Source organism: Rhinopithecus roxellana, chromosome 9, assembly GCF_007565055.1.
Source record: "Rhinopithecus roxellana isolate Shanxi Qingling chromosome 9, ASM756505v1, whole genome shotgun sequence".
Lineage (NCBI taxonomy): Eukaryota > Metazoa > Chordata > Mammalia > Primates > Cercopithecidae > Rhinopithecus > Rhinopithecus roxellana.
The window spans coordinates 1,186,729-1,202,740 of NC_044557.1; the positions used below are offsets into that span (position 1 = coordinate 1,186,729).

A 16,012-nucleotide genomic window follows, 5' to 3' on the forward strand; every position below is an offset into this window, starting at 1 on the left:
ATTTTGATTATTACCTTTCTCACATTTCTTTTTGGAAGCTGACGAAGAAGGAATCATAGGTAATTTCATCAACTCAGCACGATTTGATTCATTCAGTAGGTAGTGGGACTTATAGGCATATGAACTGAACATGGGGTCTGAATGGTCCTGAACTATCAGCCCTATACGAAACAAACAGAAAGAGATGAGCTGCAATGAAACTACCCATGATTCCATGAGGAAAAAATAAACCAACACCTATTATGTATGCTTCAAAGTTGGGGTGGGGAGGGCGAAAATGAGAATATGAAGAAAAAAGAAAGATCTGACAGAAAGGTTTCAAAAGTTTCAAAAGTTTTCAAAGGGAGTCTGAACTACTCAATTCCTTATCCCTATATATTATAGAAACCTATATTCTGCAGAAGAAAACTTCAAATAATTTGAAGATATAAACACTTGACATCATACAGAAAACCCCTTAGGGAAAACAAAGCTACACTGCTTCATATTTGGATGTACAATGACGACAACCCAAAGAACAAAAGGATATTATATATCATGTAATGAGATTGAAACAAGAATCATTTACATAAGTAGACCCTGATCTACCTTCAATATAACAAGTAGCACTTTTTTTTTTTTTTTTGAGACGGAGTCTGGCTCTGTCGCCCAGGCTGGAGTGCAGTGGCCGGATGTCAGCTCACTGCAAGCTCCGCCTCCCGGGTTTACGCCATTCTCCTGCCTCAGCCTCCTGAGTAGCTGGGACTACAGGCGCCCGCCACCTCGCCCGGCTAGTTTTTTATATTTTTTTTAGTAGAGACGGGGTTTCACCATGTTAGCCAGGATGGTCTCGATCTCCTGACCTCGTGATCCGCCCGTCTCGGCCTCCCAAAGTGCTGGGATTACAGGCTTGAGCCACCGCGCCCGGCCAACAAGTAGCACTTTAAGGTAGAATGGAAGTCTCTCCTTTTTTCTATTCATATCTTCAGAAACACTCAAAGAAATCCTAACTTTCTCTGCCAGATAGTGAAACTCTTCTCTATCAATATGGTACATGTTTTATTTCACTTTATGTTATATTGTTTTTTTTGAGACAGAGTCTTGCTCTGTCACCCAGGCTGGAGGGTAGTGGTGTGATCATGGCTCATTGCACCTTTGAATTTCTGGGCTCTAGCAATCCTCTGGCCTCAGCCTCCCGAGTAGCTGGGACTACAGATAAGTACATGCCACCACACCAGGATAATTTTTAAATTTTTTGTAGAGATGGGGTCTATAATAGCTTCTGTGCCCAGGCTGGTCTCTAACTTCTGGCCTTAAGTAATCCTCCCATCTTGGCCTTCCAAAATGTTGGGATTACAGGCATGAGCCACTGTGCCAGGTCTGGTACATGATTTTAAAGGAGCCATAATTTCCTGAACTTTACTGAGGTAATGCAAACATTTTCATATTTTCCCTGAGACGATATAAAGGGTTAATAAAATCAATCCTTTTGATCTACCAATTATAGCTGTGCTACTTGGAGGAAAACACTAAAGCTACCTGTGATTCCCTCTTCTTTCCCTTCCCCAGTTAATTCATGATGTAGCTACAAGCCACTCCTAAACCCAGGCAACTGTGAGACCAGGGGACATTTCTCTATCCTCTATCTTGGCTACTGCATGAATGTATAATGATGTAGGATTTTACAATACAAATTATGGCAGCAGTTTTATTTAGAGATCATTTTGAAGGGGAGGGAAATTACCATTTACTTTTCTCTATGGGCATTATCTTCATACTCTACACTGAGACGAATCCAAGAAGTATCTCTGGCCTAAATAACAGAATGGAACTTGAAATTACTAACAATATGACAGTCTTCTTCTTTTTGTTTTGTTTTTTTGAGACAGGGTCTCACGCTGTCACCCAGGCTGGAGTCCAGTGGCGCGATCACAGTTCACTGCAGCCTCCACCTCCTGGGCTCAAGTGATCCTACCACCTCAACCTCCCAAGTAGCTAGGACTACAGGCGTTTGTCACCATGTCTGGCTACGTTTTTGATTTTTTTGTAGAGATGAGGTCTTGCTATGTTGCCCAGGCTGATCTTGAATTCCTGGGCTCAAGCAATCCTCCCACCTCTGCCTTGCAAAATGCTGGAATTACAGGCATGAGCCATGGTGCTCAGCCAGAATCTTCTAATAAAAGTTATATAGGCCGGGCACGGTGGCTCATGCCTGTAATCCCAGCACTTTGGGAGGCCAAGACAGGCGGATCACCTGAGGTCGGGAGTTCAAGACCAGCCTGACCAACATGGAAAAACCCAGTCTCTACTACAAATGTAAAAGAATTAGCCAGGTGTGGTGGTGCATGCCTGTAATCCCAGCTACTTGGGAGGCTGAGGCAGGAGAATCGCTTGAACCCAGAAGGCAGAGGTTGCAGTGAGCAAAACTCCGTCTCAAAAAAACAAAAGTTATATAATGTTGAAATGAACTTCATACATTTCATACATTTAATAGAGGGAGATGGTGTAGTGTAAAAGAATATGGGCTTTGAAATAAGAAGGTTCAAGTACAAATGCTGGTCCCTCCATTTAACTTGTATGACATTAGGTAAATTATTTAATCTGGGTTTCAGTGTTCTCACCTGTATACCATGGAGAGATAACTTCTTAGGGAAACTGTGGCAATTCATTCAGATAGTGTTTAGTAAAGTTTGACTTACATATGCAAAATAAATTGCTATTATTTACTGTTAAAATGAGAAGAAAACTCCAGCCTACATTACTCATTTAAAAGTACCATTACAAAGAAAGGCATAGAATGCTAAGTAATTCAATTTACCCAGCCCTCTAAGATGAAAGGAGATGCTAAAGAATAAGCACTATACTGAAAAATGTCTGCATGCTTCTTGTGACTCCATGATTAGGTGGCAAGTGGAAGAGGAGTGATGTTCCTCAAACCCTGAAACATTTCGAAAAATATTGCCAGACATTGTAGTCCTTAAGAAATAGCTTAATGATTCTAAACCCCCAATAATCAAGAACTAAGAGAAAATCTATGTGAAGGGAAAAATTCTGTATGAGGCAAGAGACAAGCAAAACAAGCTAAGTTTTCTAATACTCAAACATAAATGACTAAAGTGCTCCTTTCTGTGTGTGGATTTATTACAGTTATGTCTCCTTTAAAAAGGTGACCTTTATAAATATTTATAAAAGAACACATATTATTTACTTGTGAAAGGCTTTTGATTTAAGCCTTCCCAACATCTGATCTATTTAGAGTAAGTCTTCGTCAAATGCTAAAAAATAAAATGAAGGTTATGTTTACCATACAAAGTCTCACAGTTAAAATATGTGGGAATTAAATAATTTTGCTTAAATAGGCATTTAAATTCAGTAAATATTCCAGAATTACTGTCAAATTATTAAGATGTAAATACTGATTCTGTTGTTAAATATGGGTTTTCCCTCCACTGACATTATTCTCAGAATTTTAATCAAGTTATGTAAGTTAAATTTAACAAAATGGCTAGAGTTTCTATAAGCGTACAATTTTCTAGGTGTCCTAAATTGAAAATACTATATTTTGTTTCACAATTCACTGCAGTCTTGAACTCCTGGGTTCAAGTGATCCTCCCTCCTCAGCCTCTGAGTAGCTGGGACCACAGGCACACACCACCATGCTTGGCTAATTCCTTTATTTTTTGTAGAGATGGGGTCTTGTTATGTTGCCCGGACTGGTCCTGAAGTCCTGGCCTTAAGCAATCCTCCTGCCTCAGCCTCCCAAGTGTTGGGATTACAGGCGTGAACTACTGTGCCCAGCCTGAAAATACCTATTTTAAAGGTATCCCAATTATTGAATTAAGTAGAGCAAAAGAGAATATTGATTAATCTACTGATGGCATTTGATTCAGAATGTGCCCCAACATAAGCCAACATAATAGTTATAAACTTGATATTAAAATGCAGGCTAAATTATACATGCTTACACACTGACAGGAAATGTCAGTGCCCAGCAATGGTAGCACAGAGTTTGCAAAGCAATAAGAGACTTCATGTTATCACTGCCACTCATCTGTTTAAAAGACTCTAAAGCTAAACATTCAACTGATAATACAACGATTTTTTCTAATCATCACTTTCTTAGGAATGCAGAGATAGGAAAGGCAATGAGTGACACCTTTTTATTTATTTGCCCACTTGTTACCATATGGCAGGAAACATTTCAGACCTACTCCTCCATGATACCAGCCAGGTTTCAGAGCAGGATACATTTGACACTGCTGTAGTTAAGAAAGACACAGTACTTCCTGCTCCAAAGGCAGACAGTCACATGTGCTTATAAAGCAGGCAAACAGAAAGTAGTGTCTACTACAGACCCCGCTAGCTACTCCACAAAGGACTACGATTTATTTAATCTTTTACTGCCTACCTCCAAGTAATGTTTCCATAATGAGATACAAAAGCAAAACCACCTAAGATCTATCATACTACCTAAATTCTATTTTAAAAAGTTGTTATAGTACTTTCACCAAATTAAAATAACTGTCTCCTAAAGCAAAACCAACCAACCAAACAAAAACTACTTTCATCTTCAGTATGGTCTAAATAGAATCTAACAAGGACGATGGGCCTTAGAGGCCTTGAGAATAGTTCAGACAGAGGGAAGGTCAGAAAACTTTGCACTTAAAAAGAAAATGAAAGCAATATTTAGGGATATTAGTTGGTTTTTATAATGCTTACTAAGTACCAAAAAAGTTTTATTATAATATGGCTGAGATAAAGCCAGATATTCTGTATAACATTCAACTAAAGAAGTTTCATTTTATATTTATCACGAACCAGGTTCACTGACCCCTGTAGGGCTACAGTATTGTTTTTAGTTGATCAATCTCTTGGCATACTTAAACATCAACAGCTGGCTTTAAGAAAGCCCACATGGCTGGCTCTGAACTAACACCACCACATATGCTGCCTTGGCTGTGTCCCATCAGGCCCTCTTCAATGCCAGATCAAAACATTATGATAAAATACAACATAAACAACTGAAAAATAGATGTGCTAGTCTTGCCTTCCAAGTGAAATCTCAATCAGTTGAAAGTTCTGGGACATGGGAAGGATCTGCTTTGAATAGAAGAGTTGTTTGCAGAAGGGAAAAGATTAATCTTTTAACGCTCCAAACAGAAAAACTAAGAACTTAACTATAATTCTGTTATTTTTAGAAATGCAGATTTTAGCTTAACTTATGGAAGAATTAATATTCTAACACTTTGGACATCTAGCATTATAAAAGTTACTGGAATGTTCATCTCTCTCAGGGATATATTACAGTTGAATTCTGCACTGGGTAGAAGATTCTACTAGATGGCCTGAGTTCTTTCCCAATGCTGAGACTCTATGTTAATGAAGAAATATGCCAATGATCTCAAAAATAAATGAAGAGAAAAGTTAGACACTCACCTCTGGCACAAACGAAACAAAAGCCTACATTTACAGCAGAAGAAGAATTACTGCTCCGTTTGGAATGATTACTACAGATGAGAATGTAGGAGGATACTAACATGCTTCCGGCCGCAATGCAAGCATCTCCAGAGTGATAGGCAACTGGACATCTCAAACATCTCATCATGCGGCCTGTTTAAAGACAAGTCAAAAAGGAATCTAATAAGGCATCCGCGGGACATAAAAAGAAGTTTTTGGAGTTGGGCTTTTTTGGGTCCCCATGCGATGCTAGTTACAGTAGATATAAAGCATTTTTTCTTCCCTAGTCTGGCTCTGTCATCCTATGCTATATGGCCCCTAAATGTAAGCCTAATAGTCACTTAGAGATCGTCCACAGAAAAAATTATTTGTTCCAATGCTGCAGAGATGGTGGTATCCAATATGGCACCTACCTGAAGGGCTCTCAAGGGTATTTTGAACACATGGAATTTTCTTCTCATGGTCTGAATTTAGAATGTAATCTCTACTTAACATGTACTGTGTATGTACTGTGGCTGAACTGTTAAAGCGAGAGATACACAGAAGGAGAATGCCCTATGTTGTTTGTAATATATACTTGATAATGCTATTTGCCACTGCACTTAAAACAAAAATCTTTGTCTCCTTCTTCAGCTGTTTTACCTTTACTTGCTTTGTGGATATCTTTCTCCATAGAGCAGGCAGAGCAGCAGTGCTGAGGACAGCGGAATCCTTTTGATTCAAAGATGGCAGTGGGGAATTTGCGGACACAGGCTTCGTGATAAAATTTCCCACAAGCACCAACAGAACAACGCTTCACATCTTTACCAGACACTTTACACGAGAAACATGGGTGCTGCCCTGTAAAATTGGTGAGGAATACAAATTAAATAAAATTGACTAAAGCATATTCAAGTAGAAGCAGCTATAGACATCAAACAGCTACTCCTAAAACAGACTCTAATATTATATTTAAGAATTTAATGCACAAAAAAGCACTTAAAATAAATGCTAAATTCAAATTATGTTTTAAATTTTGCTAGAATATTTGATTATCAATTTGGAGACAGAATACTGAAAACAATTTAGATCTCCAAAACTGATTCCACAGAAAAGCCAGAACAGAGTTTAACATCTGGTAGCAGACAGCAGCAAAGTCTTCCCCGTATAGAATAAATAAATTACCAAAGGAAAGACAGATTCCATTAGATAATCACTGATTATTTCTATGTACAAAATATACATAAAATGAAAACTCACAATCCTAATAAAAAAGAAAATTACAGCTAGACATACCTTATTCGAACTACAGAAAATCAAGGACAAAGAAAATATTCATAATATCCACAAAAAAAGGAAACTACTTTCAAACAGAGCTGACTGAAAGAGAAAAATGGAAGCCAAAAAGCAATAGAATGCTATCTTCAAAGGGCTGAAAGAAAATAATTACCAAACCAGAATTCTATACCCAGTAAAAATATTTATCAAGAATGAAGTGAAATCAACATTTGCTAGGGAGAATTAACAAAACCTAGTTCTTTGAAAAAGAATAATAAAATTGGCAGGGCGCGCTGGCTCAAGCCTGTAATCCCAGCACTTTGGGAGGCCGAGACGGGCGGATCGCGAGGTCAGGAGATCAAGACCATCCTGGCTAACACGGTGAAACCCCATCTCTACTAAAAAATACAAAAAACTAGCCGGGTGAGGTGGCGGGTGCCTGTAGTCCCAGCTACTCGAGAGGCTGAGGCAGGAGAATGGCGTAAACCCGCGAGGCGGAGCTTGCAGTGAGCTGAGATCCGGCCACTGCACTCCAGCCTGGGCGACAGAGTGAGATTCTGTCTCAAAAAAAAAAAAATAATAATAATAATAAAATTGATTACCTCTGGTAAGAATAATAAAAAAAAAGGAGAACGGTCCTCATATTAATATCAGAAATGAAAAATGGAACATCACTACAAATACCACAAACATTAAAAAGATAGTAAAAGGATATCACTATATTTTTGCTAATAAATTTGAAAATTTAGATGAATGGACAGATTCCTAGAAAAAAAGAACTTAACTTACCAACACTGGCACAAAAACAAACATGACATATGAATAGTTCTGTCAACTATTAAAAGAAATTGAAACTATAATTGGAAATCTTTCAACAAAAAAAATTTTAGGCCCAGATGGCTCCACTGGTGAATACGTCAGACATTCAAGGAAGAAAATAATGCCAAATATGAAAAAACTAAACAGGAAAAAAAGAAGAAACAAGTAAAAGACAAACAGATATAGGGAAACATGCAACAAAAATGACAAAAGATTGTTTTGTCATATAAACAGTTTACATATGGAGAAAATGCACACAACATATATAAGCAAAGATAATGGAATAAGACTTACAAACTACAAATCAATATAGAAAAAAACCAAAGCAGCCTAATGTAAAAGTGGGCAGAGGATGTAAACAGGCAATTCACAGAAAGACAAATAGTCAAAAGAAAAGTAAAATATGTTCATCTTCACTAGTAATCAGATAAATGATAACTGAAACCAGTTATAAAATAGAAAAAAAATGGCCAGGCGTGGTGGCTCATGCCTGTAATCCCAAAACTTTGGGAGACCAACGCGGGTAGATTACGAGGTCAGGAGATCAAGACCATCTTGGCTAACACGGTGAAACCCTGTCTCTACTAAAAATACAAAAAAATTAGCCAGGCGTGGTGGCAGGCACTTGTAGTCCCAGCTACTCGGGAGGCTGAGGCAGGAGAACGGCATGAACCTGGGAGGCAGAACTTGCAGTAAGCCGAGATCTTGCCACTGCACTCCAGTCTGGGCAACAGAGCGAGACTACATCTCAAAATAAACAAAACAAACAAACAAACAGAAAAAAACTTAAAAGAGTTTGATAATACCTATTATTTTATTTGAGACAGAGTCTTGCTCTGTCGCCCAGGCTGGAGTACAGTCATGTGATCTTGGCTCACTGCAACCTTTGCCGCCTGAGTTCAAGTGATTCTCATGCCCCAGAATCCAGAGAAATTGGGACTACGGTGGTAATACCAATTATTTGATAAGGGTGTAGGGGGCTGGTAGGAGTTTAAGTTGGAAGGAGCTACCTTAGAAGGCAACTGGGCAATAGTCATTAAAATGAAAGTACATTCACTTTCTGCCTAGAAATTCAATTTCTCAATAACTACATTGGGGAAGACTGAGAGTAAATGTTAAAGGATGTTGCCTGAAACATTGTTTGTAATTGCAAACAAGTGAAAGTAACTCAAGTGTCCTTCGACAGGGGAAGAGTTAAATAAACTATGATTATATGTATACTAGGGCACTATGCAGCAATTAAATAGAATGCATCTGTATTGACATAAAAAGAGCTCCGGCAGAACAATGGTATGATACATTTATACTACAACACACACACAGACACACACAAAGGTTTACAGGGCTACACATCAAACTGACAATGGTTGTCGGGACTGGAACTAAGTAAGGGCCTAGGATTAAGACTGATGATCAAGGGTGACATCAGTAAGAACAGTAATTATAATATTTTCAAAACAATGTGGTTATATTTTACTTGTGTAATTAGAAATAAATTTAAAATATTAACAAATGACAAGAACACTTTTAACACCACAAAACATAAATGGATAAGACACATACACAGATAATTCACAAGAAGTCAATAAATATACAGAAAGAAATATTTAAGCAAAGAACTGCAAATTATAACAACAAACTTGTCAAATGTTTATTGGTCATCTGGATATCATCTTTTGAAAATGTTCAAGTCTTTTGTCCACTTTTCTTATAATGCCTATTCAAAATCTGAAGGAAAAAATATAAGAAATAGTTTTGTTTTTTTACAGAAAGTTAGGTGAACTGCATTATTGTTCTTTGATTCTGGAAGTACCTAATCTTTACAAATTGGCTGAATTATAAAAGTTCTTTAAAATGAGTAGTTAAAACTGTGATGTTCACTTTTTAAATTGTCTTGCAGAAATAAAGTACAGTAAGGTGGGGTTTTGGTTTTGGTCCCATTGTATATATGTAATTTCAAAGTACATTTTTTCACCACATGGTTAAGGCCAATAAAGTACATTTTACCATGTATATAGATATGAAGGTAATTATATTTTTAAAATAACTTTTAAAAGTTTTAAAAATTAAAAAAATATATTTGAAAGGTAGGAAGTTTGACTTCACACATTTGCTTAATGCATAAACTACTTTCTGTAAAAATAAAATAGGACTTCAGATGGTCACAGTGGCTCATGCCTGTAATCCCAGTGCTTTGGGAGGCCAAGGTGGGAGGATCACTTGAGCCCAGGAGTTCAAGACCAGCCTGAACAACACAGTAAGACCCCATCTCTAAAAAAAAATTTTAAAAATTAGCCAGGCGTGGTGGTATGTGCCTGTGGTTCTACCTACTCAGGAGGCTGAGGTGGGAGGATTGAGCCCGGTAGGTCGAGGCTGCAGTGAGCTATGATCACGCCACTGCACTCCAGCCTGGGCGACAGAACAAGAACCTGTCTTAAGAAAATACAAAATAAGACTTCATTTATGTAATGATCAAAATAAGCCTAATATAAATGAAAATAGTTAAAACTAGTGCAAGTGTTATGCTAACAGAGAGCTGAACTATCAAACTCCTTTAAGACTTAGGTTAGAGCTCTAACATGTGAGTGCTTTCCATACTCTTACTTTTCACTAGGAAATGGCCTTCATTAAGAATAAGTCAGTGAGTAGTGAGGCACAGCGACTCACACCTGTAATCCCAGCACTTTGGGAGGCCAAGTGGGTGCATTGATTGAGTCTGGGAGTTCAAGACCAGCCTGGTAAAGATGGTAAAAACTCTCTACCTAAAAAACAAAAAACAAAAAAACATACAAAAAACTAGCTGGAGGCTGGGCACAGTGGCTAACACCTGTAATCCCAGCACTTGAGGAGGCCAAGGCAGGTGTATCACTTGAGGTCAGGAGTTCGAGGCTAGCCTGGCCAACATGGTGAAACCCTGGCTGTACTAAAAACACAAAAATTAGTCGGATGTGGTGGTGTGTGCCTGTAAGCCCAGCTACTCGGGAGGCTGAGGCACAAGAATCACTTGAACCTGGGAGGTGGAGGTTGCAGTGAGCTGAGATTGCGCCACTGCACTCCAGCCAGGGCGACAGAGCGAAAATCTGTCTCAAAAATAAATAAATAATTAATTAATTAAAAAGCTAGCTGGGCATGGTGGTGCGTGCCTGTAGTCCCCGTAGCTAATCGGGAGGCTGGGGTGGGAAGATCACCTGAGCCTGGGAGGTCGAGGCTGCAGGGAACTGAGACTGCACCAATGCACTTCAGCCTGGGCAATGGGAACAAAAAAAAGAAGTCAGTCCATCAGTCCAGAGTCAAAGACCATGGGGGAAGTGGGGAAAAAAAAGAATAAGTAAAACTACCTATTACAGAACTCTTTTTGGAGCCTTATTCTATTGTACATTTTATTCAAAAGGGCAAATAAAAATGCTTTCTTTCTAGAAATCACATTTGTCTTAAATAATAGAAAGTGTTAGTATAAGAACATATTAGGTAGGTACCTGCAATACTCCTTACATGTGAAGTGTTTATCTTTTGTAAACAAATGAAAACTGCCTAAATGACCTTAAACAATGGTTTGAAGAATCAGAGTTCTCACTTCTAATATGTTAGAAGTGTACCAAATAGGTACCAAACTAATTTTCATGTCATAAGTAAATTAAAAGCACTTAATTTTTAAAAAATAATTGTGGTAAAATATATATAACATAAAATGTAACACTTTAACCATTTTTAAGTGTATGGTTCAGTAGCATTAAGTACACTCACATTGTTAGCACTGTCTCCAGAACATTTTCATCATCCCATACTGAAACTCGGTACCCATTAAAAGAACTCCTCATCTCACCCTCCCCCACAACCCTGGTGACTTACTGTTCTAAGAATTTGACTATTCCAAGTAATTCATATAAATGGAATCATACAATATTTGTTGGTCTTTTATACCTGGCTTATTTCACTCAGCATAAAGTCCTCAAGGTTCATCCATGTTATGGCATGTATCAGAATTTCTTTTTAAGGCTGAATAATATTCCATTGTAGGTACATATTACATTTTGTTTATTCATCCATCAATGGACATTTGGATTGTTTCTACCTTTTGACTACTGTGAATAATGTTGCTAAGAATATGAAAGTACAATTATCTGTTGGAGTCCTTTTTTTTTTTTTTTTTTTGAGAGAGAGAGTCTCACTCTGGTTGCCCAGGCTGGAGTGGAGTGATGTAATTACAGTTCACTGCAGTCTTGACTTCCTGGGCTCAGGTGATTCTCTTACCTCAGCCTCCTGAGTATTTGGGACTATGGACATGTGCTAGGATAATTTTTCTTTTTGTTTTTTTTGTATTTTTGGTAGAGATGGGGTTTTACCATGTTGCCCAGGCTGGTCTAGAACTCCTGGACTCAAACAATCCGCTCGTCTTGGCCTCCCAAAATCCTTGGATTACAGGTGTGAGACACTACACCTGGCCCCTTCTTTCAGTTCTTTTGGGTAAATACCCAGAGTGAAATTGCTTGATCATTTGTTACTCTGTTTAATTTTTTAAGAAACCGTCATCGGGTTTTCAACAGCCACTATGCCATTTTATATTCACACCAATAATGCACAAGGGTTCCAATTTCTCCATAGTTAAGCCAACATGTTGTTTTCCTTTCTTTTGATACTAGTCATTCTAATGGGTATCAAGTGGCATCTCATTGTGGCTTTGCATTTCCCTGATTACTCTTTTTTTTTTTTTTCTAATAGAGACAGGGTTTCACCATGTTGCCCAGGCTGGTCTCAAACTCCTGAGCTCAAAGAGATCCACCTGCTTTGGCTTCCCAATGTGCTAGGATTACAGGCATGAGCCATTGCGCCTGGGCCCCTGATTACTCATTATATTGAGCATATTTTCATGTGTATATTGGCCATCTGCATATCTTCTTTGGAGAACTACCTGCTCAAGATCTTTGCCCAATTTTGAATTCAGTTGTTTAGTTTTGTTTTTGTTTTTGTTTTTTTTTTGAGACGGAGTTTTGCTCTTGTTGCCCAGGCTGGAGTTCAAGGGAATGATCTCAGGTCACTGCAACTTCTGCATCCCAGGTTCAAGCGATTCTCCTGCCTCAGCCTCCCGAGTAGCTAGGATTATAGGCATGCACCAGCATGCCAGGCTAATTTTGTATTTTTAGTAGAGATGGGGTTTCTCCATGTTGGTCAGGTTCGTCTTGAACTCTTGACCTCAGGTGATCTGCCCGACGTAGCCTCCCAAAGTGCCGGGATTACAGGCATGGGCCACCGCGCCTGACTTGTTTAGTTTTTTATTGCTGAGTTGAAGGCGTTCTCTATATATTCTGGGTATTAATGCTTTATCAGATATGGAATTTGCAAATATTTTCTCCCATTCTGTGGGTTGCCTTTACATTATGTTGATAAGACCCTTTGGTGTACAAAAGTTTTAATTTTGATGAAGTACAATTTGTCTGTTTTTCCTTTTGCTGCCTGTGCCTTTGGTGTCATATATACGAAATCACTGCCAAATCCATTGTCATGAAGCTTTTCCTCTATGCTATGTTTTCTTCCAAGAGTTTTATAGTTTTAGCTCTTACATCTTGGTCTTTGATTCATCTTGAATTAATTTTGTTTATGCTGTTGGGTAAGGGTCCAACTTCATTCTTTTACAGGCATATATCCAACTCTTCCAGCATCATTTGTTGGAAAGGCTGTCTTTTTTTCCACTGACTAGTCTTCACACCCTTATCAAAAATCTTTTGACCATATATGCAAGTGCTTATTTCTGGGCTTTCTATGCCATTGGTCTATATGTCTGTCTTTATGCCAGTATCACACTGTTTTGACTTCTGTCGCTTTGTAGTATACTTTCAAATGAGGAAATGTGAGTCCTCTGACTTTGTTCTACCCAATTGTTTTTTTTTTTTTTTTTTTTGAGACGGAGTCTCACTCTGTCGCCCAGGCTGGAGTGCAGTGGCCAGATCTCGGCTCACTGCCAGCTCCGCCTCCCGGGTTCACGCCATTCTCCTGCCTCAGCCTCCCGAGTAGCTGGGACTACAGGCGCCCGCCACCTCGCCCGGCTAGTTTTTTGTATTTTTTAGTAGAGACGGGGTTTCACAGTGTTAGCCAGGATGGTCTTGATCTCCTGACCTCGTGATCCGCCTGTCTCGGCCTCCCAAAGTGCTGGGATTACAGGCTTGAGCCACCGCGCCCGGCCGGGTATTTCTTTATAGCAATGCAGGAACTCCCTAATACAATATGTGAATGCTTAAAGGGGCCAGGCAGGATATATAAGTGACTTGAATGACTGAGTTTTAGAAAAAGGAATAATGGGGAATGTGAGGAGCCAGGATTACATGCTCCATCCATGTTCAAAAATGAAAATGCATTCTGAAGGTCAAATAAAACGATGTGCAGGTAATATGACCCAGGGGCTGCCAGTTGGCAAACTGTTCACAAGTTTTACTGCAGAGTCTAAATGTGATGAATAAAATATTATATAAGGGGAAAATTTTAAGCTATGTGTTCTAAGCAGCTTCCATAGCTTACTTTATGTATGTGTGTGTGTATTTGTATGTGTGTGTATGTATGTGAATGACTGTGTATTGGGACATATGACATATGACTTGTGATGTCCATTCTATTCACCAGGGCAGTAGAAGACCATGAGAAAGAAAATATAAATCTGGAGTCCAGCTGCCTGGGTTTAAATCCCAGAGTCACCATGGGCTATCTTTGTGACTTTGGGGAAGCTAGTAAACTCTCTAATCCTGTTTCTCCTTCTGTATAATGGAAATCATAATAGTACCTATCTCATCATGGATCAAATGAAATAGCAGGAGAAAATGCTTAGTACTTGTAGCACCTAACACTTAGTAAGTCAGTGTTCGGTTTAAAAAAAAATTACTGGCCGGGCGCGGTGGCTCAAGCCTGTAATCCCAGCACTTTGGGAGGCCGAGACGGGCGGATCACGAGGTCAGGAGATCGAGACCATCCTGGCTAACACGGTGAAACCCCATCTCTACTAAAAATACAAAAAACTGGCCGGGCGAAGTGGCGGGCGCCTGTAGTCCCAGCTACTCGGGAGGCTGAGGCAGGAGAATGGCGTAAACCCGGGAGGCGGAGCTTGCAGTGAGCTGAGATCCGGCCACTGCACTCCAGTCCGGGCGACAGAGCGAGACTCCGCTTCAAAAAAAAAAAAAAAAAAAAAAAAAAAAAATTACTAACTTTTTGTCTGAAAGATTTTAGAAGGCATACAATCAAATAAGAAAAGATAAAATAAGTATCTGTAAGAATCAAAATAAAAGGAAAAGAAGGAGTAGAAAAATAACAAAGAGTCAGCATATCATGTATACTTGCTATCCAATTGGCTTTAGTTCCTCATAGCTAAAACAAAGCAAAACAAAACAAAAAACATGTCAACATGGTTCCTAGAAGCATGTCCCTCTCATCTCGTTATTTTTTATTTGCCATGTTGTTACAGATTAAACAACTACGACTTGCTTTCCACAGTATTAACCAGAATTATAGCTACCGAGAGAAGAAATATAAACTAGCATATTTATTTCTCTACAAATTATTTTGGTAGGTAGTAGTCTATGTATAGTGAGATAAGAAATAAATGGTGAATCCCAAGTTTAAAAAATGATTTCCAGTAGCTCCAAATTTCCACTAAAAATATAATCACTGTGGTTATGCACTGATACTTATTCCAGTCTCTTAAAGAACTTTAAACCAATTTATTGAGCCCCCAAAATCTCAAACCCATCTGAAAAATAACTCAATTAAATACTTTGTATAACTCTTTAGATAAAATACAAATTCATCTTGGTACTTTGACAGATTTTATGGTAGAAGGCACCAGTAGGAGGAAATTTAACTTTTTAAGTCTTGAAGCCAAATCTTAATTTGTTGAAATACCTTTGAGAAGAGAGGAGGAGGGCTAATAAAAGTGATGGGAACAAGATGTCCTAGGAGACGTTGCCAGTGCACATTCCTAGCACAATCCCATTCATCTTTTCATGACTATCAAAATAAGTCATCTTACCGGTTTTACATTCCATGCAGATGAACTTGCTATCAGGGAGTGATGTCAATCCCAGGCACTCTAGGTGAAAGTGTTTGCAGCACTCTCCCTCACAAGGAATCAGAGAGTCACCAGAGCTTTCACAAATCTGTAATATGGCAAAAAGCAGTGGTTCTCAAACTTTGGCAAACATCAGGACCACATGGGCGGCTTGTTAAACACAAATTACTGGGTCCCTCACCCACAGATTGTGATTCAGTAGGTCTGGTGGGGGCCCCAAGAATGTGCATTTCTAATACATATCCAGAAGATGCTGATGTTGTTTGTCCTTGGCCTTCACTTTGAAAACCAGAGAACTAGACAATTACAGTATTTCCAGATCCAATATGGTATAAAGTTTAAGGTCATACTTAATCTTTTAGGATTCTTTCTTTGGGATCTGCATATTTAACTTTTCTTCACAGGACAAAGCAGTATTTTTCAAGAACAGTAATAATACACTGAGAAAGTTAT

General features: G+C 38.7%; 1 protein-coding gene across 6 annotated transcripts in view; it reads right to left on the reverse strand.

Annotated features, from left to right (window-relative positions):
• The window catches only part of NSD3 (nuclear receptor binding SET domain protein 3), a 113,194-nt gene that overhangs the window by 24,756 nt on the left and 72,426 nt on the right, over positions 1–16,012 (reverse strand). For 5 of the 6 annotated variants that reach the window (XM_010385282.2, XM_030937442.1, XM_030937440.1 and 2 more), the window contains exons 12-15: positions 15,521–15,647; positions 6,079–6,276; positions 5,416–5,589; positions 15–161 (exon numbers count right to left, since the gene is read on the reverse strand). In XM_010385282.2, coding sequence (XP_010383584.1) covers positions 15–161; positions 5,416–5,589; positions 6,079–6,276; positions 15,521–15,647 — 646 coding nt within the window. The remainder of the gene's footprint in view (positions 1–14; positions 162–5,415; positions 5,590–6,078; positions 6,277–15,520; positions 15,648–16,012) is intronic. The other variant, XM_030937443.1, reaches the window with a different exon arrangement.